This window comes from Falco peregrinus, chromosome 1, assembly GCF_023634155.1.
Source record: "Falco peregrinus isolate bFalPer1 chromosome 1, bFalPer1.pri, whole genome shotgun sequence".
Classification (NCBI taxonomy): Eukaryota; Metazoa; Chordata; class Aves; order Falconiformes; family Falconidae; genus Falco; species Falco peregrinus.
Window position 1 is genome coordinate 49,439,664 of NC_073721.1, and position 23,499 is coordinate 49,463,162.

Below are 23,499 nucleotides of genomic sequence, written 5' to 3' on the forward strand. Positions count from 1 at the left end.
ATCGCCTGTTTCAGGTAGCTTGCTGAAGATTCATTGCCTGAGAGATTAGAACCTGATGACTCCTGCCTACTCCCTGCTCCCACCGCAGCGCTGGTCAAAGGGACCAGCTGTAGTGCTCCAGCTGCGTCTGTTGGGATACGACTTTGAGGAGAGTGGAATTATCAGCAAGGGAAAGAGTATGTGTCTGTCTGGCTTATGAGGCTAATTCCTCAGAAAGTGGACTCAGACAGGAAGGATCTCTAGTGTTTATTTCATTGTCTTTAATTAGCTGCCTGATCAAAGGCGGTAAGCAGAAGATGTGTGAACTTTGATCCCTTAAAAGGCGTGTCTACCTGGTGGTTTCCAGGGACCTTTAAGTTTCCCACTGTGATTTTCTGTGTTATTCAGGTACTTCTTCCAGACACACTTACTCCCCTGTGCTTGTACATTCTTGTTGTTACTAGCTGAGGTCTGAGCTCCAAGGGGCACAGGAGGTGGTGGTTGGGAAACGGCTGCCCTAGCTGGTGCACCCTGGGGTGTCCTCTTCTCAGAGAGAGCACTTCCACCACTCTCGTTACACAGCATGTGCCGTGGCAGCTTCTCAGTGTGGTCTACCCACTCCTTCACGTAGTCTAGAACGATGGGGATGAGGCTCACCACACCTCCATAATGATTCTTTGCTTCGTCACAGCTCAGGCGATTCACTACATCGTGGGGGTATCTGCGGGACAGAAGGAAAAAACTGGCAGAGTAGTCCCCACAATGCAACCTGGTGAGCCCACGGTGCCACCCCAGGACCCCAGTGGAGGAGCAGAAATGCACAGCCAGCTGTTTCCTCAAAACAAAAAGGCGCGGCTAGAACTGCATCCTGAGAAAGGAGTCCTGCCAAACACACTGGTGCCGCTGTTGGGCTGGATCTGGAGGGCTTCAAGAGCACGTACAGGCACTTGTACCACAGAAACGAGCTCTGTGCAGAGCAGGAATAGGAGGAAGGAGGTAAACAGCCTGAGCATTGCATGGGACTTCGGGGTGCTAACCTGCCTGTATATGCCCTGCCGTGCACGGGTAAAAAGAACAAATAAACCACCCCCTTTTTGTGAATGGAAGCTGGCAATGTTTTCCCAACAGCTGGAAGAGCAAACTGGGTAGCACCTTGTACCCGCGCTAAAGCCAGAAAGGTGTTCTAACAGAATTGATGAAGTCAAGTGGGAATATGTGACAGTCGCCTTAGAGAAGCCAAGCTGATGGAGAGACTTACTTAGCTCGGATGGTGCTCAGATCATTGCTGTGGCTAAGGAGCAGCTTGCATCTCTCCAAAATGCCATCGGTGATGTCGTTACCAGATTGCAGAGTTTCCAGCTTCTGGCAGAGATTGCATAGATCGTTGCAGATGTTTAGGAACATGTTGAGGATACACCTGTCTGTGGAATTGTTACAGTGATGGTCCATGTAGGACTGTACCTGTACATGGGGCCAGACAGTCATGCATGTTAAATTACATTTAACTTATGCTGCAAAGTTACTCAGGGTAGTGAGGAGAAGCTGCTTTCTCTTGTGACACCGCAGGCCTGAGCCACTACGGAAACTGCAATAACATGGCAGGTAGTAGGATTTCTAGAGCACATCTGAGATGTTTGCTTGTCGCTCCTCTTGACCGAAGAGGGCTGGGGCAACTGATCTGCATGTCAGCACACCGGTGAGCCTTCCTCCCTCTTTGAAGAAGTACAGGAGCACCACTGCCAACAATACAGCTCCGCTGTAAGCACTGCAGAAACAGGGTAAGCGTGAGCAGAGTTTCTGCCTGCTTTGAGCAGGGTACCCACTGCCATGGCTGCCTAGGCAGAGCCCGGTGGGAGGTGAGGGCAGTGACTGTGCTGGGAATGGTTTGGAGTGATGTGTTTGCATCACACATTCTTCATGGTTATTTGGCATCACTAGATGTGACTGAAAACTAATCCCATTTAACCTAAATTGTCCTTGCTAACCTGTTATAGCAATGATATTCCCTATTTGCCTTGAGCTTTTTTGTTACTTGGAGTGAATGGTAATTCATGATGAAACGTTATGCCAAGAGATTAAGTACCTTCTCCAAAGAAATTATAGGCACTTCAGATGTGAGTGGTCAGAATATAAAATACTGTGCGATCTGGTTGGCAGTCATAGCTGGACTCTTAACACCTTCAGTGCTTTCTGTTAAGGTTTCAAGACAAGAACGAAGTAGCTGTTCCAACATCAGTATGGTTTCTGCATACAGAAAAGCCATGCTATGTGCTTGGGCAAACTCTCAGCAGGTTTGTAAGAAAAATAAAAAATGGCCCCTAAGGGTCCATTTCCACTACAGATTCCTCCTTCCACACTGTTTGCTGAGCATTGTGTCCTTGTGAGTGGCAGGATTTTTTATTGCTGCTCTGAGCAGAAATAGTCCTAAAGAGAATAGTGTTTTAGCTTGGATGTTCACCGCTGGGATAACAGGACTTCTTTTTGGCCACATCAACAACAGAGCGTTAATGCACCTGCCTAACCAGGATGGGGACCAGGACTACAAGGAACAACGACTCGCAAGGGCTGCCCAGCTCTGCATTAGCCAGCAGCTGCGGAGCAGCTGAGCTGCAGCCAGGGGAGTTCATGCACAGCCCCTGCGCTGGGCTGATGTCACGGCCACAGCCAGGCTCTGCAGTGCAGAGACCCACTGGGTGATTTGAATCTCTGGCTGAAGAAATGGTTGAGGAGTTTGTCTCACTTGGGATTTGACTTTATACCCTACTCCACGCAGAAGTCTTTTAAGGAGCTGCTGCCATTGCCTGACCATGGTGTGCTCTTCGACCTTTCCACCTTACTATGCTTTCCTCTTTTTCTCTGAGAAATGTCATCACTCAACACTAAAAATGCTACCACATTGAGCTTTTAGGGGATAGAAATGTAGCCATGTTCAAGTGCAGTATCATTTTTTTTTCTGTAGGGTCTGTGTTTACATGCAAAGAAAGCTGGCAGTCAAGCCAACTGTAGGCTGAGGCCACACATATTTCTGCATTAGTTGTTTTTATTCTTGTGCCCACCCATGCAAAATTAAAAACAGAGTTGGGCTGATTCAGGAGAATGGTAGTGAAATAAAATGGATGTCTGTTTTTGTCACTAGTAAACTATTTGGTAGCGGTTTGATTCCTGTACAACACATCACCAATATGTGCTGCATCAGTTGCTCCTGGTTCTCCCCAGTAACCCGCTCTTTTCCCTTTCTTATCCTCCCCCCGGGGTAATGTGATGGTACCCTGAGGACTGTCCGTGCAGTACAGTTTGCCACCACAAAGTTCACATGTTACTGTACCACAAACGATGGATCAATGTAACTGCTGAAGTCGTTACCTACAAGGTTTCATCCCCGCAACAAACCGGCCTTCCACCTCTGCCAAGCAGCAGAGCTCAGGCTTGCTCAATGCCACTGAAATATTGGCGCTTTTAAAAACAGCATAATGTTACGCAAAACCTCAATGCCTATTTTTGGAAAAAATGGTTCAGCATTATGTCTGTCACAATCCTCTTCAATGTTACGAGCAAAGCACTTACATTAGAGAGAATCAGCCCTTAGAAAAGACAACCAGCTCGCTACTGTGTCCTAATCCTAATAACAGCTTGGCTTTCACTCTGGCTTTGGCATCCAGCTGGTTTTTGTGCCTGGGTTCTGCTGTCTCAAATCCACAGTTCTAATTTTATTTAGATTTTTCTTCCCCCTCTTGTCTGCAGGTGGTTTAAGTTCTTCGCACTACTTAAAACATCCCATGTTATAAAAATTCCAAGACAATTCACTCACCAGCCCAGAAAACCCCTAGCCCACTTGAGACTTTCAGCCCTCAATCCATCATCCTACCTCTGTAACACAGCCATTATTTTTAATAAGCACTATAGAAAGATACAGCAGCACCAATACCAGGGGGAAGAGGCAAGCATGCCGGTTACTACAAGTTAAGGATTATGGATTCCATGTGTGGCTGGGGAAGGAGGGTCGGTTTGATTGTTTTCTTGTACCCTGTATTTCTGGCTGCGGCTCAGCAGTGAAATGATGGTGTTAAACTAAATCATAGAGTGATGCTCAGCAGTAAAATTCCTTCTCTGTAATGGGAAGACCTAACATAGGTATTTCTCTTCCCTACTTAATCTTTTGCCACTGGTTTGCAGAGGTATACACAAATGTTACTAGAGAGTTTTTGTGCATCTTCCCTTAGTAAAAACATTTATTCATCCCTCAGCTAGACCCAAGTGCACGACAGCCCTGCATCGGTCCCTGTTCTCATCAGCAGAGAACTTTGTGCTGAATACTTTGTACCTGGCTGATGCTTGCCACGGGTCTTAACATGTCACGGGCATTCTCTCGGGTGCATCGCAGTGCTCTAATAAATGTAAACTGCTGCTGCCGGAAGAGCTTGTAGTTCTGCTCCGTGTTTTTTAGAGCCTCCTTTATCTCATTCATTTTTTTTCTCCTGGATTTTGGGAGAGAAGGAGAGGAAGGGAGCTGCTTTTTAGAAACGATGCTGTTCTACATATGTAACTCTTTCACCTGCTTTGGAACTGTGTAGGTTAGTGGAAAAATTAAAAAAAAGGGGCGGGGGGAGAAAACAGAAGGCAATAAGGTAAGATATGTTGTGTCAAAGCTCTGCAGCCCCAGAGCCCCCGAGTAAGGTAACGGTTTGTAACGGCGCTGCCAAAGCGGCGGAGCGCCCCGACGGGCCCGCTGCCGGTCCGGGCCATCAGCCCCGGGCTCTGTCGCAGCACCGCGCGGTGCATCAGCCGCACGGCTGCGGCCGGGCCGGGGGGAGAGGCGGCTGCTCCGGCCCCCGCGGCCGCCCCAGGGCTGCCCCGCTCCGGCGCCCCCCGGGCCGCGGCGGGCCCTCCCGCGGGGCTCGCCTGCCCGCCGCCCCCCGCCCCTGCCCGCCGCCCGGGGCCCCAGCGGACCTCGCTCCCCCGCCCCGCGGCTCCCTACCGGCGGCGCCTGCCGAGGAGCCGGTGTGGGCAGCGCCTGGCCGGGCCCCCTGCAACCGCACCGCCGTCTCCCCGGCAACCGCGCGTCTCCCCTGGGGCGGTGCGGCGCTGTTCGATGACGAAACCCCCGGCAGTTCGCGGGGCCTCGCCGCGTCGCGCCGTGATGACGCACTCCTTAGCAACGCGGCGGAGCGGCGGGGCTGGTTGCTAGGGGCGGCCATGGACGCCCCCACCCGGCCGTGGCCGCCGCCGGTGGGCGCCTACGCGGAGGAGCGGGAGCTCTTCCGGCTCCTGCAGGTGAACGGGCCGCGCCCGCCCCGCGGGGGCACCCCAACACCGGCCCGGTGGGCCCGGGGGGTGGTGAGGGGCACCCGCGAGCGACGGCCCGGCCCCGGGCTGGGGGGGCCGCCCGGTTTCCTCACGACCTCCGGCGGGGGGCCCGAGCCCGGCTGGCTCTGGGGGGCAGCGCCGCCGCCCTCCCCTCAGCGGCCGGTACCGGGCTCCTGTGGAAACCGGCGGGCGGGTGTCCCCGCGTGAGGGGAAAGCGCACCTGCCGAGGGCTCTCTTAATTAATTAACTTAATTAAGTTTAACGGTAGCCTGGCAACTGCTGGGGTTCGTACGTGCCGTTTCTTCGCGGAGGAAGGCGGCAGCCTGCGGGAGGGAGGTGTGGAAGCCGGGAAAGGCCGGGCCGGGCCGCGGGGAGGGAGGCGGCGGGAGCGGACGGAGGGCGGGAAGGGCTGGGCCGAGGGTTCGCCCCGCCCGAGGGGCCGCTGAGGGAACGGCCCGGCAGCCCCCTCCCCGCCTCCCCCGACACCGCTCCCTGCCCGCCCTGCTGCTGCGGTGGCTTCTCTGTGGAGCCGTGTGTGTCAAAAATAAAGAGGTACACTGCTCGCATCGCTGTGATTTCAGTAAATAGCACGGTGGGGTTCCCTGCCTTAAAAAAAGGTATGTTTTGTTCTGTGAGTTCGGAGAAAGCCCTTCTGTCGTGCGTGGGGAGGCTTCTGCGAGTGACTGAGTAATAGTTCTGCTGCCCCGATACGAGAACTTGTTAGAGAGGCTTCCCCTGTGTACCGCTGCTAACTCGTAACTCTATGTTATGAGGCCTTTTTACTTTTTCAAATCCACTAGAAAACACACACGTGCTTATTTTATTTCCTATCCCTACACACAAACACCTTTTGTTTTTTTTCTTGTAACTCAGGGCCATGGGGTATTGTCTAGTGTAGCATATTTGTGGGTTTTTTTACGGAAATACTGTGTTCTCCGTGCCATGAGGCATTGAACGCAGCTGCAGGATCTCATTTTACATTAAACGCTCAGGAATTTACTCGGAGCCCCCTTTTCATGCTTCAGTTGTATTGCAGCAACATAATGGTACAAACAAACACAGCATTGAAATTACTGCCCTAAACTTAAAACATTTACAGACCCCCAAATGTGAAGCCTAAAACACGACACCCAAAACGTGACCCTCCCCGAGGGATTAACGGTAACAACTCATGCAAAATTAAACTGAGATTAGCAGAGCTGAATTAAATGAAGCATGTGTGTAAATCTGGTAGGGCTTGGGCATGAAATAGTGAAAGTATCAATCACTGTCAGCCTGAACAGTTCGTAGTAACACCAGATTTTCTTAGCTTTTTTTTTGTCTTTACAGCTGCTGATAATTGTGGCACCAAATTAAGTTTTGTTAGTTTAAATGAATGTTATGAAATTTAAAAAAGGTAGTAATTTTTAAATGTACTCCCAATAAAAATACAAATTTTATACTCCATGCTATGCACTGCGCAGACCTTGAAGCATCAGAACTTGGATGTAAAACAGTTTGTAAATAAAATTGAGTGTTTTAATTATTATAATGAAGTGGACGAATTAGAAAAGGAAAATAGGCCACTCCAATAAAAGACAATCAATTGGTTAGAATATAAAATTTTATGGAATATACAGATTTTATGGAATTTACTTGCAAATATTAAAGTGTTATGACTGATTTTTAGAAAGAGATGTCCTATTCTAGTGCAAGCATTTCAGTAGGTAATCTAAGTCAGAACATTAGTTGCTGTTTGGTGTTTAGTTCTAATTACAGATTTTTTGGCTATGCTGAAATGTCTTTTAAGAAAATCTATGGAGTTAGTGTTTCTCAGTATTATTTCTTTCTCTGCCTGTAAAAGCTACAATCCTCACTGAAATGAGCAGAAGATCCACACTGCTTTTGGTGCTTGCTGAAGCAAGGCCCTGTATAATCTCAAATATTTAATACGAAAATGGGCTCTGAAATAGACATTCAAGGAAATTATTTAAGCCTTCCCCCCACCGCTTACTTTTCATGTAGGAGGAAGACTGGTAGTTACCAAAATGAAATGTGCTGGTTTTGTGGCTTTGATTAGTTGTTGGTTTTGTGTTTTCTGCAGGTCTTATCTGTTCTGCAGTCCTCTAGGCTAGTCAGAAACTTGTGGGAATGTGCTTCAGAAGGAGGTTTAACTTGCCCTGCAGAGACAGTAATATAAGTTGACTCTGGTTTTGAAACTCCTTGTATGTTTTTTATGTAAATGCTGGTTCAACACTTATCAACACCATACTGCTCGAGGCAAACCTTTCTGGTCTCTGTATGTATCATAAATAAGTCAAAGCAAATAGGTTTTGTGGGTTTTTTAATTGGAAAATTTCTGACCATGCTTTACTTCAGTTTTTTCAGCATTGAAAATAGGTTTCATAGTCTGAATTTTGTCTATGAAAGGGGCCTTAAGAAAATAAACAAGCATTTATAAATTCTTTAAGATCCTCATTGTAACATTGCTGTAAAAATGCAATATATCATAACTGCATAGCTATGTTAAATTTTCCTCTGACTTTGTCCTATTTATTTTCAGAACATGCTTGAAGAACTATTAATTCATAAGCCAGATGATCCCATTCAGTATATGATAAACCACTTAAAGCAAAACAGTGATGATGGTATGTGAAAACTGAGACACCATAAATAGTTCAATTCCTTATTTGTAAACAGCTGTTTGAAGGCTGCACTTCAGTTGGCAGATGATGGATAAAACTTTTCAGACTGTGTTTTGGGGGGTGGGTGGGAGGGGTGGAGAAAAAAGTGAGCGTTTTGGAATAGTTATAGGTAAGATGCTTTTAATTTCTTTTTTTAGTGGGTAATCTAATAAAAAATGCACTTTAACAGTTATAACAATGAAACCCTCTAAGGGAATAACAAAGAGTTCTAGTGTATTAATTATTAATGCGTTCTGTGCCCCATCTGATATTTCCTGTTGTCTTTAAGCTCGCTAATTACTCCTTTTGTCAGGTGTAAATTTGGTTTCCTATTCTACCTGGGCTGGCAGATTCTCTGTTTTTTGATTAGTTAGTTACTAGCTGCTGTTAATGAGTTCCACTGCTCAGTGGCATCTCAGATGAAGGAACAGGGAGCATGCCTACTTGTATGTATAACAAAACCTGATAAATTGAATAGGAAGTCTGGATTCTACACAATAAAAGCATGTACTCTCAATCAAATTATTTGATTTACAAACTGTTCACCCTTAGGCAGATTATATTTGGATATGCACAACTGAACTATAATTTTTGTTCTGCATGAGCTGTCAGGGATAGCTGGTGTCATGTTGCTTTGATGTTTCTTTAAAACCATAGTAAACCATTATGAAAGTTCTGCTGCAGCATCAATGAAATCATTATCACTAGAGGTGCCGTGAGCTCTTAGTGGTGGTGATCAGATGGATGTTGACTGAAATGCTGCTAAATAGCAAAAAAAAAATAATTTCAAATCCTGCAAATTGTGTCCAGCCTTTTCTGTTGCAGGCAGCATGAGTAATCAATCTCTTTTATAGACCCGTGGAAAATATGCAGAAGAATTTTGTGCGGTTTGACAGAATGCTGATAAAATTTCTTCACATTGAGCTAACATTTGTCCATGAGCCCCGCAGTATTATTTGAACAGAATTAGGCAGGTTTCCATTTTATGACTTCAGTACTTAGAGGCTAAAGATAGAACTACAGCAGTTGTTTGTCAAAGGAAAAATGCTGTCTGCTTTTGGTCTGGAAAAACCTATTAAGAAAGCCAAAGAACTCCAATTAAAATTAAAGCCTAAATGTTGTTTTAAGAATAAATTATATATGGAAAATAATGTAACAGAAATCTGTAGCAGAGTTGATTTTACCTTTTGATCGTGGCTGAAGGTGCTGACTATTTAGAAGAAAAAAAAAAACCTTATTAGAGCCATCAGTAAAGTGATGAATTTTCATGATCTTGCCTTGCTAGACAGTTTTAGCCCTAGAGAAAATTTCAAACGGAGATGCGTGGAAAAGAAGCATTGCATCTATCCCAGGTGTGAAGTTAGAAAACCTTTTTAATTAATAATAGGATCTAAAGTACTCTTAAAAATATAAACAAGTCTAATGGTGATTATAGCTTACAACTGTCTTGAAAATCTCGTAGGTCAAATGTGTGGCTAAAGTGTGCTTAAGGCTCTCTACTATTGTTCTCTCATGTGTTCCTTCTAAAAACCTTAAAGAACCACATGAAGACTGATAATTCTTTCATATATGAAGATACTAGTTTTCTACACTATTATCTTGGTTTGTGCTAATGGAAAAAGCTTTCAGGGTCCAAGTGGCATTTCTGGGAGTTCTTCCTTTACAGTCAAACCTCTGAAGAAATGTAAAAAGTTCTGCAAGAATGTTCATGGTATACTGCGTGTGTCTCCTGTTTGACAAAGGATTTCTCTTACAAGTTAAGCAAATTTTGTTACCTTAATATTACCCATAGAATCTATTGGACTTAAATGGAACTCAGTGAGTCCAGCTGTTCTTTTTCATTATTCCAGGATTAATTTTGTTTTTACTAAAAACATTGTTGAATGTTAAAACTTAATTTACTTGGAAGAGTAAATCCTGTAACATTTCATCAAGACTAAACATGGAATGAGATGTGATTTGTTACTGAAGGAAAAGGCATCTTCTAGATTTTCCTCACTTCGTTTAGCTGCTGGTGCAGACTTCCAGTATTAAATACTGACTATTTGCTGATTGGAGAGGGTTAAACATTACATACAGTGGTGTCCTGGTTGTGCCCTTGTGTCATATGTTTAGGGAGAAGGCTTTAGAGGAGTCTTACAAGTGTGCAAATGAGTAAATCAGTGAATTACACTGCCCCATCTGCTGCCAGCCACTAAGCAGAGAGAAAACCAGATTTAGTACAAAGTGAGCATTTACAGTAGCCCTGGGCAATATTAAAGCATGATATGGTGTATATAATGGTATGTTTCGTTTTTTATCAAACGTTTGTCCAAGAAAGCTGTGTATTAAAGCTTCAATACCTAAGGGTTTTCTTGTGAATTTTAAATCATGCTCCTAGTTAAACCTCAAAAGGATCTGTGGATGGAAAGGTTTTTTGATTTTCTTTGAAGTGGTTTGAAGAAGTTGATTAGTGTTGGCACCCGAGCACTCTTTTATGACGCTGTTTATAAATAATTCCTAAGTACCGGGCTGGAGTTTCAAGGTGTTAGATTAAAAAAAAACACCCTAGGATTTAATCACATTACATTTGAAAGAAATTAGGTGATAAAAACAGCTGATGTATCCTTTTAAAGTATTTTTCTACATTGTGTACTAGTTCTGTTGCACTTGCAAGAACCAATAAGGGGGGAGTTTTTCTTAAACCTTCCAAGTCAGATAACTTTGTAAAGATGAATCTGTAATTTGGGTTTCATGTATGTTTAAAAATTGCACCTGCCCAATAACTGTTAAGTGCATGGAAAGCCTTATAAAAATACATTTCACATCCTTTCCTGTCTGCTGCCATCAGGCACTGTATCTCTCTTGGTTATCAAAAGCTGAAGAGGTTTTTGGGTGACTAGATCCCGCCTCTGTTTTGACCTATGTTACTGCCACTAAATAGTAAACTATCCGTTCTGTATAAAGTCTGTTTTGGTTTGTTTGTTTCTCCCCAGGGTATAGGGGGGAAGAAACATCAAATTTAGTATAAAATGACAGCTCAAGGGATTGCAGTCCAAGGTGTGTTCATGGAAAAAGTCCCATGTACTTTTTCCTAAGAGTTACTCCATTTCCCCTTGTTTGTCTTGCCTCTTAATTCATTCTTGATGAAACTTAGAACAGTGATACCTATTGTGTTGTCTGTAAGCATTAGATTAAGAATTCCCCAGAGCTGGGATGCATTTTTCCCACCTTGTCCCCTCAGGGAAAGAAGAGGGACACGCAGTAGAGGAACACAAGATACAGGGACAAAGAAAATTACATGACTTTTAATGATGACTAGAAAAATTGAAGGTAACTGTTCAAAAGGGTAGAGAGAGAATGCTTAATTTTGCAGTACCTGAATCTCTGAGCCCTGACACAACCTATTTAGATGAAACTAAAAAGTGAAATTGCATCTTTTGTGATGAGAGCCAAAAGCTTTGCAAAAATAAAAAGTATTTTTACTACCATACTGTGTAAGGGAAACAAGAGAAGAGATGATCTCAAGAAGTCCCATTCAATCTTATCTGTTCTATGATTATGATAATAGTCACTTATAAATAGTCCTGTCCTGCATGTACAAGTTAAAATATTTTTTCATCACAAAATGTGTTGGGTCTAAATCAATGTTTTGGGAATAAAAGTTAAACTCATGTATCTTATGCTCTGGTTCACCCACTAAACTATCCATGTGTTAAATTGATTGAGATAGAGAGATTATAAGATATCTCTCTAAGTGGCATGTTTAGTCAGAGTATTAATCTCATTGACCATGGAGATTAAAGGAAGACCCAGGTGGCACTGACTGACTTAGTGTTCCCCCTTTTTTTCCCCAGTGGAGCCCAATCCTGAAGTCTCTGTTCAGGCAGATTTCCAACTGAAATAATTGTTTAATTGTGATTACATTTATATTGTACAATGCAATAGTGGGGAAACTGGTTGGGATTTTTGGTCTTCTGCATCTTGACATTCACATATTCTTGTTTCATAGCTCCAAGAATTTGTGTACTTGGTCCACCTGCTTCTGGGAAAACTACAGTTGTAAGTATACTGCCTTCTATGATACAACATTGTCCTTTACCCGTTTTACTTTCTACTGAGCTCAGTACTTGTGAAAATCTTATTCTGAGAATATGATTTTCAAGATTTGCTAAGTGATAGAAGAGCACAAGATGAATTGAAGGGTGGCATTCCTAAGGGATACACCTGTACATTACACTACAGGTTAAATGGAAACATGCAAGAGAGCTCTGCAAGAACTCGCTTAGGTAGCGGTAGTGATACTAACGTAATGCAACAGAATTCTGCCCATCTTGTTTTCCCAGCTTTTTAACAGGACTAATTAACCTGGGAGGAATACCGTAGTTACACGTTTCTGGTGTTCCCATATTATGGATTGCTCCATTTGCATGGCCAGTTGTCTGTCACGTCCACTGGTACTGCTTAATAGAAAATGTCAGAGTTGTGTTTCAACCACAGAGAAAGCTGACCACAGAAGTTGCAGATGATGGTGGTGTATGCATGCTATGAAAAGTGCTTTCTTCTTTATGATCTGTGTTATAGTACATTAGATGAAAAAGACCTTATTCAAAGCTGTAGACTCCTGAACATCGTTATAAGAAACTGCTTAAAGTTACATATATAGTCTGTTTACTGAAAGGAAAGCTAGGAAAATGCTCTCTATCTTTCTGCAGCCTTCTGAAAAAGTCCTTCATTTTCTTTCCAAATATTTTGACCTTTGGTTTGGTTTTTTTTTTTCCTTCTTCCCTCAGGCAATGTGGCTTTGTAAACATTTGGATGCCATACGTGTCTCTCAGGAGACTTTGTTATTCAAGGAAATATTGGCACTGACAAAGGAAGCAAAGGCATATAAAGAAAGAAAACAGGTGTGTAAGAGGTTGTAATAATAGTAGTTCTCATTTCACAGTAAAGGAATTATGTGGCATTCCCATGATTTCCACTGCTCTGAGTTGAGTAGATCAGAGCAAATATTTTTATATCTGTGGTGGTTTGTACATTGGTTTGTGTATCTGTAGGTACAGGGTCTTTCAGAGAAGAAGGGTAACCTCTGCTAGATAGAAGACATGAACAAAGATAAGAATGTGTCGGGGCGTAGAACAGGGGCAGGAGAGGAAGACAATGTAAAGTAATGGAGGTCTTGAAAACATTAACCTTAGACATGAGCAACAGAATTGAGACAAGTCCAGGTAAGCACAGTACAATTTAAAGAATGTTTCATTATGTCATGAAACAAAGCGTCTTCTATTTCAGCATGTTTGATAACCTCAATAAAATAAGCACTAGTCTCCGAGGTCTCCTTTGGTACAAAATGCTCTGGAAAATATGTACACAAAGAACTTTTTTTGATCTGACAGTGCTACTTAGTTGTGCATACTTGATTTCTCTGTAGCATGACACAAATAACTTACTTGGTGCATTAACTCAAAAGGAGTATGACAATCCAGTCAGTTACTGAAAACCTGGAAGCTCTCAAGCTGAGGCAATAGCAGCTGACTCGGGAGATCATTCAGTTCTTGGGTTGTGTGCTCTACCCAACTCAAAGTACCTGGTTTGCTCCAAGCAGGTTTTCAAGTCCATTCATGCATCATTGTGGGCCTCCTAACTAATGTTCAAAGCAGTTGGTCTGAAGAACATTCTTTCCAGATGCCATGACTCACAGGATTAGTTGATCAGCAATGTAATTGTCTTGTTATTGAAGGCTAGTGACAAGTAGATCAGAAAAATATGTTGAAAAAAATATCCCAAATACACAGAAGCATCTCTGCTTCTGATTCCTCCCCTTTTAGCTGATTCCTTTCTTCAGATGTCCTGTTCCATGAGTAATAGAATGAAAGAAGTCTGTACTCTGTCTAGCAAGTCAACTAGTTTGAGTTTATCTTTTCTCCCTCATCACCTATTTTCATAAAAATTAAAGCAATTTCATATCTGTGAGAATTCTAAACTACTGCTAAATTTGATTAGAACTGGCCAACAGATTTATAACTTGCTGAGATGGTAGATGGTGTGATACATAGATTTTTTTTTTTTCTGTAGAAAATCAGGCTGAAAATAGGGTAGTGTTTATTACACTGCATTAGTGAATGCAGTTTGGAGATGCCTTGAGTAATATACTTAAAGATCTGAGAGGAAAGAGTTCGTTGTTCTCACTGAACTTACTGGCAAAAGGGTTTGCTTTTGGTTGGGATGATATGAAATGATTCTTATTCAGAATATGTACTTAGAAATCTTCTAATTATTAAAGATTGTTTTGCTAGGTTCATAAATTTCAACTTGGAGGGGGAGAATTTAAAACAAAAATTCCCTTTGGTTTAATTACTGTAATTATTAACATATTTCAGACTATACAGATGCACTTTCAAGGGTGTCCTTTTGGGTTTATTTGATTTAAAAAGATGGATGGTATGGAAGATGAAAGTCAAAAATGTCAAGGCTAATCAGGTAGTAAGGAACACCCAGAGAACAGAATGTGGTGGTGGTTTAGTACTCTGCAGTTTGCCTTTGTTTTTGAGATGTTAGATCCTAGAAGAAGTTTTCACTAAATCATTTCTTTTGTTCTTTTATATGAGCTTGATTCTTCACATGTTATGCCTAAAACTAGGAGGGAGCTCCTTACTTCCTCTAAATCAATGTAAGCTTTACAATGACTTAAAACGTAGCCAAATTGTCATCTCCAGAGCTGTATTTTCCCCTACTGAGTCATGTCTGCTGACTAAATCTACTGTTGCTGTAACTGACCCCTGATTCTGCTGAAGCAAGTGGTTAACTTGACTCCTCTAGCATACATAACATCCATTAGCACTAATAGGGTTTGAGTGTCTATTCAGGAACAGAACAATAGCTGTTTATACTATCTTTGATGCAACCAGGGCATTAAAAAGTTGTAGTCCTGGCCAAAGCAATTTAATAAATGGAAAGAGGAAAAGCAGGAACTAAGACTGTTTTGAAAGTCTGGTGTGAAGATCATATAACGCTGTTTAATGTTGTTAGAGGAACATTTCATGCATATAAGTTACTGTGGCTAAATTAACCCCAGAGCCAAAGGTCATTCATTTTTAGGTCAGTAGGCCAGTGTTACTAGATCTGGGCAAACACTGCAAAAAGGTCTGCAAATGTTTGTTCACATATTTTACTTATCTTTAGCCAAGCTTTCATCTCTTTTGTGTTTGCTCCCAGTGAATATTAAAGCATTTTGAGTTTTTCTGGCACAAGAATTCATGGAAAGTATATTTTAAATACGTGATTATTCTCTAAAGCTCAATTTTTCAAGTTGGACATCCGATCATTCACTAACGCACACCTGGCCACTTACTAATGAGCACAGCTCAGGTAGTGAATTTTAAATATTGACTGTTCAAAGCAAAATGTGATCATTCTGCATGTAAAATTATTTTAAAAACAAAGTCAAATTTTTTGAATATTCAATACATTTGAAGAACCACGAGCTATCAATAAATATTCCATGAACAGAAAAAGAGGCTACATTTTTGGATAAATCATTGCAAATTATTCCCCCATCTCTAGTTATTATAATGTTAATGGGAAGCACCTTCAGGTTTTTCCTATAGTGAAGTTTAATGATGAGCTATCGCATGTTTCACTTTTCCTGTTGACTGGATAATAAAAGAAGTTGAAACAACTGTGGTAATTGTGGGCTTGTGGGATGGGTGTGTTCTTAATGCTATACTAAATTGCAGTTAAGGTGTTTGCATACTGCTTAATGACTGAAAACTACTCTGGAGTTGCATCATATCCCTGTGCTTTTTAAGAAGAAATATAATAAAGGAAAACCCAAGGCATCCTTATCTATGCATGGTCAGCATTCTAATCTATTCCAGGACATGCCACTATGAAGGAACAAATAGGAACTGTTCCAGTCTTGTGTACACATAAAAAAGGCCAGCCTTTCATGTGCATTTATCAGAACAAGCTACATCTAAACATGCATGATTCTCAGAATACTAAACTCTGTTTCTTCAGCTTGACTGCGTTTCTCTCCAAGGTGCAAACTTGGAGAACTCAGAGGTTTTTAGCTGTAGCTGTTTTCAGAACAAATATATCCAAACCTTGCAATAAAAATGTCCAGTGAAAGTGCTCCTTCCCTCCCCCCAAAAAAAGAGTAGCAGTTTTATGAAAAGATCATTCACATTTAACTCTGAGTAGATCAGGCATGTAAGTTGATGTATGATGTCCCTGAAATAACATGGAATATTTAAAATTAATAATGAGTGAGTACCGTTTTTCATCAGTATGGGAATAGTGATTAAACCAGTGTGCACAGAAAAGTGGTGTGAACATAAACAAAATACCATAGCAGCAGGTCTTTCCGTTAACTAAACGGAATGTTGGGACAGACTCAGCGTGTCTTAGATAAGATATGGTTCTGCAGTTATCAAGTAGAAATGTGTCATAGTCCATTATTGCAATTCCTGGGAGGTACAGTCCCATCTACCAGGCTCATGATATATTTATGTGAGTGTTTATGAGAGAAATTGTAAATGTGCTATCTGATATGTATCAGATTTAATGATTTCTAGTTGAATAATGAGGCATTCTGCAAGCAACCTATTGAAAATGATTTTGTAGGCCACTGCTCAGTAGGAGGAAAACTGACCAGGAAATGAGACTGGAATTGAGCCACAGAGAGCAGAAGGAACTAAAACACTGAAATACCTGCATGTGTGTCCTTGACAGTTTTTTGTGCAATAAACCCTGCTCAAAAGAGAGGACTAAGAATACCACTGCACTGAAAGAAGTTAGTATAATTTTGGTTTAAATTGGTTTGGCAAGGCTTAGCAGAGTAGACCCCCAGCAGTTGCTAGTCTGTCTTGACATGACACATCAAAGAAGTAAGCAAGACGCTAGCTGTTTTTGATAGCAGCTTGATGCACCTTTGGAAGGTGACAGACTCAAAGCCACAGACCCAGGCTCCAGCAGTGAGAGGCTGCAGGAGGCTTTGACGCAGCACCCTAAGGGACCTGATGACTTTCAAGAAACACAGCAATTTCTTTCCCTTTTTTACCTGCTTGAATGTTGCCTTACGAATGGCTGATATTAGGAAAGGCACTGAGGACTGGGGACAGCAGAGATAAATGAAACAAGAAAACCCACTACCTGACTGGGCCACCTTGTCTGTTCCACAGTCAGATGACGACTGGTCTCTCTTCCGTATTCTGCAGTGCTTTCTCCACTCTTTGAAGTGACTTGTGTGATAGTGTTTCCACCACTCTTGGTCACATTGTTTCATGATTTAATGAAGAAGATTGTTATGAAATCTTTCTGCATAGTCAGCCACATTTTCATTTTATTTCTCTACATCCTTTAGTACAACATAAGCCTACAGAAATACTCTTTTTTTAGGATTATGCTCTTCAGACTGTTTGGTTAGAAAAAAAGAGATGGGAACCCACAATATATGGAACCGCATGGAACAAAATGTCAACCTCACATTGTTAGGTGAAAGATAATTTTTTGACTCAGGAAGTAGAGAATCTGACTGCAGATTTTTTTCTGACTTTTATTTTGCCAATAACAATAAAATGAATGAGACCGAGACAAGGCATTTGGTCAAATGATTAACAGCAGTTCTGCCTGACATGGCCAAAGGTTTAGACTTTTATCAAGTTAAACTGGCTAACAGAGTTTGTTTAACCAAGTTCAGCATAGATTGAAGGCCTAAATTAACAAGGTAGTGAAGAAAATTCTTACAAGAAGGAAAGAAGGGTATTGTTAGTTTCTTCTCAGGAAATCTAATACAATGATGGAAGAAATATTGGGCGGAGGGGGAAGCTAAATCTGTAGAGGAACTCTGTTCTTCTGTTAGATAGCAAATACTGTCTTACAAAACATCTCTAGACATGGGTAAAGTAAAAAAAAGAAACAGCACTTCTGAAAATACTGGCACATGCAGTTTCAATCCATTTCACAGTCCTGAGTTTAAATATGAACTAACTTTAAAACTAACTTTAACCATAAGATGTATGTTAAATAAACTAGATGTATTTTAAATAAACTTTCTGGTTCATGAAAGAGTGACAGTTGCTTGAAATTGTGAAACAAACCTCCCGAATATCAGACTGTTGTTACTTGCTCTGTGTCTGAGATTCTGCTTGTCTCACACGATACCTGTGAAGATCACTAAAGCTGAGCCAGCTGACCTATGAAGCAGTAGTGGGTCAGACACTCGTGGTAAGAAGGACTATTGTGAATGTGGTGTTCTTACGGATCCCTTTGCAGGTTTGGTGTCCAGTGTGTGTGTTAGCGTGCCAGACTTGGCCCTGCTTCCATGTTAGTGTGCAAAAAGCATGGATGTAGGCTTTCTGTTCAGCTTACCTTTAATACTGATTTTTGTGCCCTTATTAGCTCTCTGATATATTATGTTAATGACTTGGGAGTTGCACAGATTTATTTATTTATTTATTTTTAAGATGACATCTCACTTCACCTTTAACCGGAATACGCCTGCATGGTAAAATTCCTTTTGAACTCAATTGTGAATATTCAGCCTTTTTTTGTTCTTTCTTTAGAAAATTCCCAATGCGCTTTGGGCCAATCTGATCCAGGAACGTCTGTCAAACGTGGACTGCATCAAACAAGTAAGAATTGCTCCACAGAGGGCCGGTGGATAAGCACTTACACAACTCGTGCATAGTAGTTAGTATTCTGAGTCCTGAGCAGAGGAGGGAATGGGGGCAAATCATTGGGGGCTCTGGAGTGGATTGCTTTCTTGAACATCAGCAGAGGGAGTTTGGAGCTTTATTAACAGGATAAAGGGGAGGATGAGAGTATGCATATGCTAATATTCAAGCACAGGGATGATCAAAGGCTGAACAAGCGTAGCTTTGTTGATTGCCTGGGGCAACTGGCAGAGATACAGTGGACAAAACAGATAAACAGAAAATATATAGAAATCAATATGTTAAGATTTTAATTCTTATTGTGGAAAGGGGGAAAAATAGTCTAATATAACTCATGTCAATTTTCTTTATTTCTCATTGTGTCTTTTATTTCTTCTTGTGTTAGGAAAAAAATGCATTTGAATATACTCTCTTCTAAGTAATAATTAATATGTTCACTGTTAGTTTACACAAATAGGCAACTGAATAGGTTTAGCTGTATTCACAGATGTGTGTCTTTCCCCCCTGTGCCCCTATGTTCTTAGCCTTAGTGTGAGTAGAGACCTTTAACACAGAACCAAAAGATAACTTAACTAGATTAATATTGGTTGAAATTAATGTCAGGGCTCAAGGAAAGCAAAATCTCTTTTACATGTTTGTTTTAGAATCACAGATGTTATGGTTTATTGAGTCCATAATCAGCCCAGTATAAGGGATTATTTATAGGAGACATACTGATGTAATGGATAAACCCCTGCTTTTAAACAGTGCCAAAATACAGACTACATTACTTGATGGACTTCTTGAGAGGAAAATGTCCAGTACAAAGTAGGTGTTACATTCATGAAGGACTAAACACCTTTTTTTAGATAAATAGTACATGTTTTCAGAACAGTCACTCTGTCACACTCACACCTTTGCGTCAGGGGATAACTAGTACTTCCTAACCTCACAGAAATATTGCAAAGCTCATAGTTTCGTTAAAATCTGTTGCTTCTCAACATCATCATCATCTGTCTCGTTGGTTGAATAAAGCAGGGCTGGTAATTAACATTTCATTGAAGTGTGACAATTGCTTCCTAGTATTAGGCACTGAAAGAAACTGGAAATGCTAAAAACCTTATGTCTTGTACTTCTTTCTCTGTGATTTTTGATGTAGTCTGTGATGATCTGCAGACTGGATCCTTCCATTGATATAAGACAGTCATCTTAGGGGCTGGGCCTTAGCCTTGTAGTTTTTGAGATGATAATTCTGTAGTGCAGAGGTGTCTGTAGGCACAGAGAAACATCAACAAAACTAGCAAGAAGAGCTGAAAAGATTTTCTGCCCCTGATTGAAGGTTTTGGTCTTTAGAACTGGGATATTGTGAATGATTGCCAAAGAAGTCTTCATGTGCTTCAGTGCAAAGTCAACTATCCTAGCTTAAGCCATTGCTGGAAGTGACTTTTGATGGACCTGCCTTGTGTAAGCTAGATCAGATGGTCAGTTCCAGTGTATGAACTGTGGAAAGGATAACTTGATCAGGATGGTAATGAATAGCTGGAGATGTGATCTCTTAAATTGTTCCTGCCTGAGAGGTTTGCCAGAGGACGTATGTCTGTGTCATATTTCTGTAGGGAGCATATAGTTGTAGCAAAATAGGTAGTATGCTGGTCTGTTTAAGCAGTAGCTTAGAACTAGCAATAGCAAAACTTTGACCTATTCCATTGCCTAATTCACTGGTTGCATGAGAATTTAATTTAGAATACTATCTGCTGGTGTTTAATATTACTGAGAAAAGTCATTAAGCTAAACCAAACCTTTCCTTGCCCAGCTAATCTTGTTCTTTTACCAGGTCAGAAAAGAGTGCATGAGTACCCTTATTTGCATGACAGTGCCCTTACTTGTATTGGGAAGTATCTTGCTATAAAAGTCCTTCCTCTTTCATCAGTAGAGAAAGCTCTGAAGGAACAAAAATTTATGTGGGTGGTTTTTGAACATTTCGTTGCATTTTTAGCTATATCCAGGTTTAACATAAGACTCACTATAACAAAACTTTGGGATGTGTTATTGGTTCCCATACATATTTACTCATGACAGGCTAGGACTTTTCCTCCTTCAAGGAAATGTGAGCAATTGTTTCTATGAAGGGAAATTCATTAAACAGAAACATAGCTCATCTCTAAGTTATTCTTGATTTATACCAGACATGAATCCTATTGACATTCATGGGGTTGAATTTCTGCAACTTTGGAGTAACATAGTGATAAGCTGAACCCTGCACTTTTAAACTACACCAGTATTTGCTTATGTGGGGAGTTGTCAAAGTGTTAGGATTTTGAAATGTACCTGCAACCCTGAACTGCAAAGTGTGGATTTTTCTCATGCCCCGTCCTGCCTTCTTTCTACTTACTATGAACTAATAAAATCTACTTTGCCATGCAGATAAGACACAGGTTTTAGGCAAAATGCACACTGCTGTTGGTTCAAGCTCTTATTTTCTTCCTCAACCAAGCTGTTGTTTCTCTGTGAGTTCCCTTCCTACACTGATACATATGGTCAAGGCCTGGGAAGGCTGTGAAGAATTTTCTCATTCTTTATGTATATGGACATAACCCCCTCCCCTTCTTTTCCAATTGGACCATTTTTTGTGTGGTTTAGGATCCCACGTTTCTTGCTCCATTCTTCATCATCTGGGAAACTGAAGCAATTATTTTTGCATCCTTAGAAAGAAAGGAGTAAAGAGATTGGCAGAAAACCTAAGGGTTATCAGTTTTTCTCTACAAAACACTGTGCATCTTACACCATAATTGATTTATTAATTTTTAATTTGCAAAGTAGAATTAAACTTTTGCATTGCTAGACACTGTGCTTGAATTGTGTGGGTCTGTCTGGTTTCTCTTTAAGGTCTTTTTAGCTGAAGTATTTTATTTTGTTTTAACTCAGAATAGTTATTTGGTACGACAGAGCAAGTATCTGGTAGTGTTTAATTTATTTGTTTATCTGTACTAAATTCACACAGGACTTAGGTCTTTCAGTCGACAGGAGAACCTGTTTAAAAACACGCATGTGTTGTACCATCTTGTTCATTTTTGTGGCATTTTGAATTAAAGACTGTAGCTGAGATACGCTTGAGAAACCAATATTGTCAGCTCTGGATATACTAGCAAATGAGCAGCAAAAGAAGACTATGAATGTCAACATTTTTTATGTAAGCAGTGCAAAGAGATATCATGGATATACAGGCAGTGAGGTGATTGTATGATTTACTACCTTGTCCTTGTGGCAAGATGTGGAACATCTATCTCAAGTGAAACTTCTCCTCTAGTGAGTATGTTTAAAATATCTTTAAACCTGTAGAAATGAAAGTAACTTAGATGACAAACCCAAGAGAAAACCTGCTCTTCTGACTGCTAGGCTTTAGGCTGGTTTCAGACCCCAAACACAGGCCCCTTCAGCTTAACACTAACAGATTCTCTGGTTGTGCTACTAGGTCGTTAACAGGTAGGATAGGGAAGATGCCAAAGTACCCTGGCATTTTCAGTATTTTTGGTTAAATATTTTCTCACATGATCTCTCAAAGGTAATAGTTGCTGGGGGCAATCTGTCCTCTCATGCTATCTGGAGGAGAGCTGTTGGATGGCAGTAGTTGCTGTAAACTAGCAAGTAGGTGAACAACTCTTCAGTTTAGGGTTTTATAACAGAAGCTCTAAAACCTCTCCAACATGCTTATTTTTTCACATAAATCTCTCTGCCTGATTAAAACAAGGTATGTTTCCAATAGCTAATTTTTCCAGTGTTTGTTGTGATATTGTTAAAGGGAGTTTTACTAACCATCAGTGTGTAAGTGAAATCTGTTGCTCTCCAAAGGCTGCATCCACTCTGTGCTTTTTTTGCCCCGTGCTTTCTATAATTGTTGGCATGGTTCTAGTTCTCCTTTTACTAGCAAGGGAAGGATCTCTCAGTGACTGTTATGTTAAGTATTAAGTCACATAATCACTGAGTAAGGTGACAAGATGGTTAAAATGCCAACAGCTGCATAGTGTCCTGCCTACATTTTATGTTCCTGTTACCACCAACAATACTGAATCAGTGCTGGATGTCTTACAGAACTAGGGGGAAAATCAACCCTTTATAAAGCTTCCCTGACATTCAGCAGGAATGGAGTGGATGTTACTGGTCTAGTTAAGGTTTCAGCTATTTTTAGGAAAAAAACATAATTGACTTTTCAAAGTCATGATGGTTATTAAAAATCTTTGAATTATTAGACAGTAATTCATAGTCACTAAAACTTCCTCAGATTATATAACTCTTTTCCATTTGAAAGGGCATCTGTGCATTTTAATTGCAATATTTTCCTTGCGTGATTGGAAATAGAATTAATACTGTGGGGTTTTTACATCATTGAAGAGATTTATGCCATTTCTTTCAAAACATGACTCAGCATTTTTTTACTGAAAATGTTAATAGATTAGGAGCAGTATGTTGGACCATAGTACCACCAGCTGTTTGTTTTATTTCTCCTTGTGGTGTCATTGGCTTGACATTAATTGTACAGCTTTCATCCCACTGACAGTAGGAATACAGAAATTTTTGTGCCATTGTTTTGACACTCACAGGTTTATAGATGTCACAGGCATTCTCTAAGGAGAGCATTTTTATTGATCAACAGCTCTGCTGAGACTCTGTGTTACGTGTTCTTCTAATACAAATGCAGTTAGGACTGCAAAAGATCAGACAGGTAGGTCTTCCAGCATACGCAGAAAACTTATTGCAAGCATAATGTTAGAACCTGGGACTTGTGAAGCTGATATGAAGACTTTTCATCTTACAGGGTTAGTACATGTTGGCTGTGGCACCTCTGACTGCTGGTGGTGTGGAGGGAATTTATAGAATTGGAGAAGGCTAGTGAAGAGATTGCTGCATGATGAATTTGTGAG

General features: G+C 41.1%; 2 protein-coding genes across 3 annotated transcripts in view; one reads left to right on the forward strand and one right to left on the reverse strand.

Moving 5' to 3' along the window:
- Positions 1-231: 231 nt before the first annotated feature.
- SPACA9 (sperm acrosome associated 9) lies at positions 232-5,618 on the reverse strand. Of its 2 annotated transcripts, none has more exons than XM_055796024.1 (4): positions 5,576-5,618; positions 4,301-4,454; positions 1,238-1,440; positions 232-700 (listed from the first exon to the last, which is right to left on the reverse strand). In XM_055796024.1, the coding sequence occupies exons 2-4, from the start codon at positions 4,442-4,444 to the stop codon at positions 316-318; spliced, it is 732 nt and encodes a 243-aa protein (XP_055651999.1). In that variant the 5' UTR covers positions 4,445-4,454; positions 5,576-5,618; the 3' UTR covers positions 232-315. The 2 variants fall into 2 exon arrangements, with proteins under 2 accessions (XP_055651999.1, XP_055651995.1); XM_055796020.1 differs by lacking the exon at positions 5,576-5,618 and adding an exon at positions 4,955-5,081.
- The window catches only part of AK8 (adenylate kinase 8), a 72,761-nt gene continuing 54,360 nt past the window's right edge, over positions 5,099-23,499 (forward strand). Inside the window, exons 1-5 of the mRNA XM_055796011.1 lie at positions 5,099-5,250; positions 7,826-7,910; positions 11,938-11,987; positions 12,719-12,832; positions 18,491-18,559. Of these exons, the coding sequence (XP_055651986.1) occupies positions 5,173-5,250; positions 7,826-7,910; positions 11,938-11,987; positions 12,719-12,832; positions 18,491-18,559 (396 nt within the window). The 5' untranslated portion in view covers positions 5,099-5,172. The remainder of the gene's footprint in view (positions 5,251-7,825; positions 7,911-11,937; positions 11,988-12,718; positions 12,833-18,490; positions 18,560-23,499) is intronic.

Excerpts from the sequence above, each read along its gene's own strand:
- SPACA9 (XM_055796024.1), bottom strand. The coding sequence starts at position 4,444 with ATGAATGAGATAAAGGAGGCTCTAAAAAACACGGAGCAGAACTACAAG. Across the intron at positions 1,441-4,300 it reads CCGTGGCAAGCATCAGCCAG|GTACAGTCCTACATGGACCA; the intron begins GTACAAAGTATT and ends CCCCATGTACAG. Across the intron at positions 701-1,237 it reads CTGAGCACCATCCGAGCTAA|ATACCCCCACGATGTAGTGA; the intron begins GTAAGTCTCTCC and ends TCTGTCCCGCAG.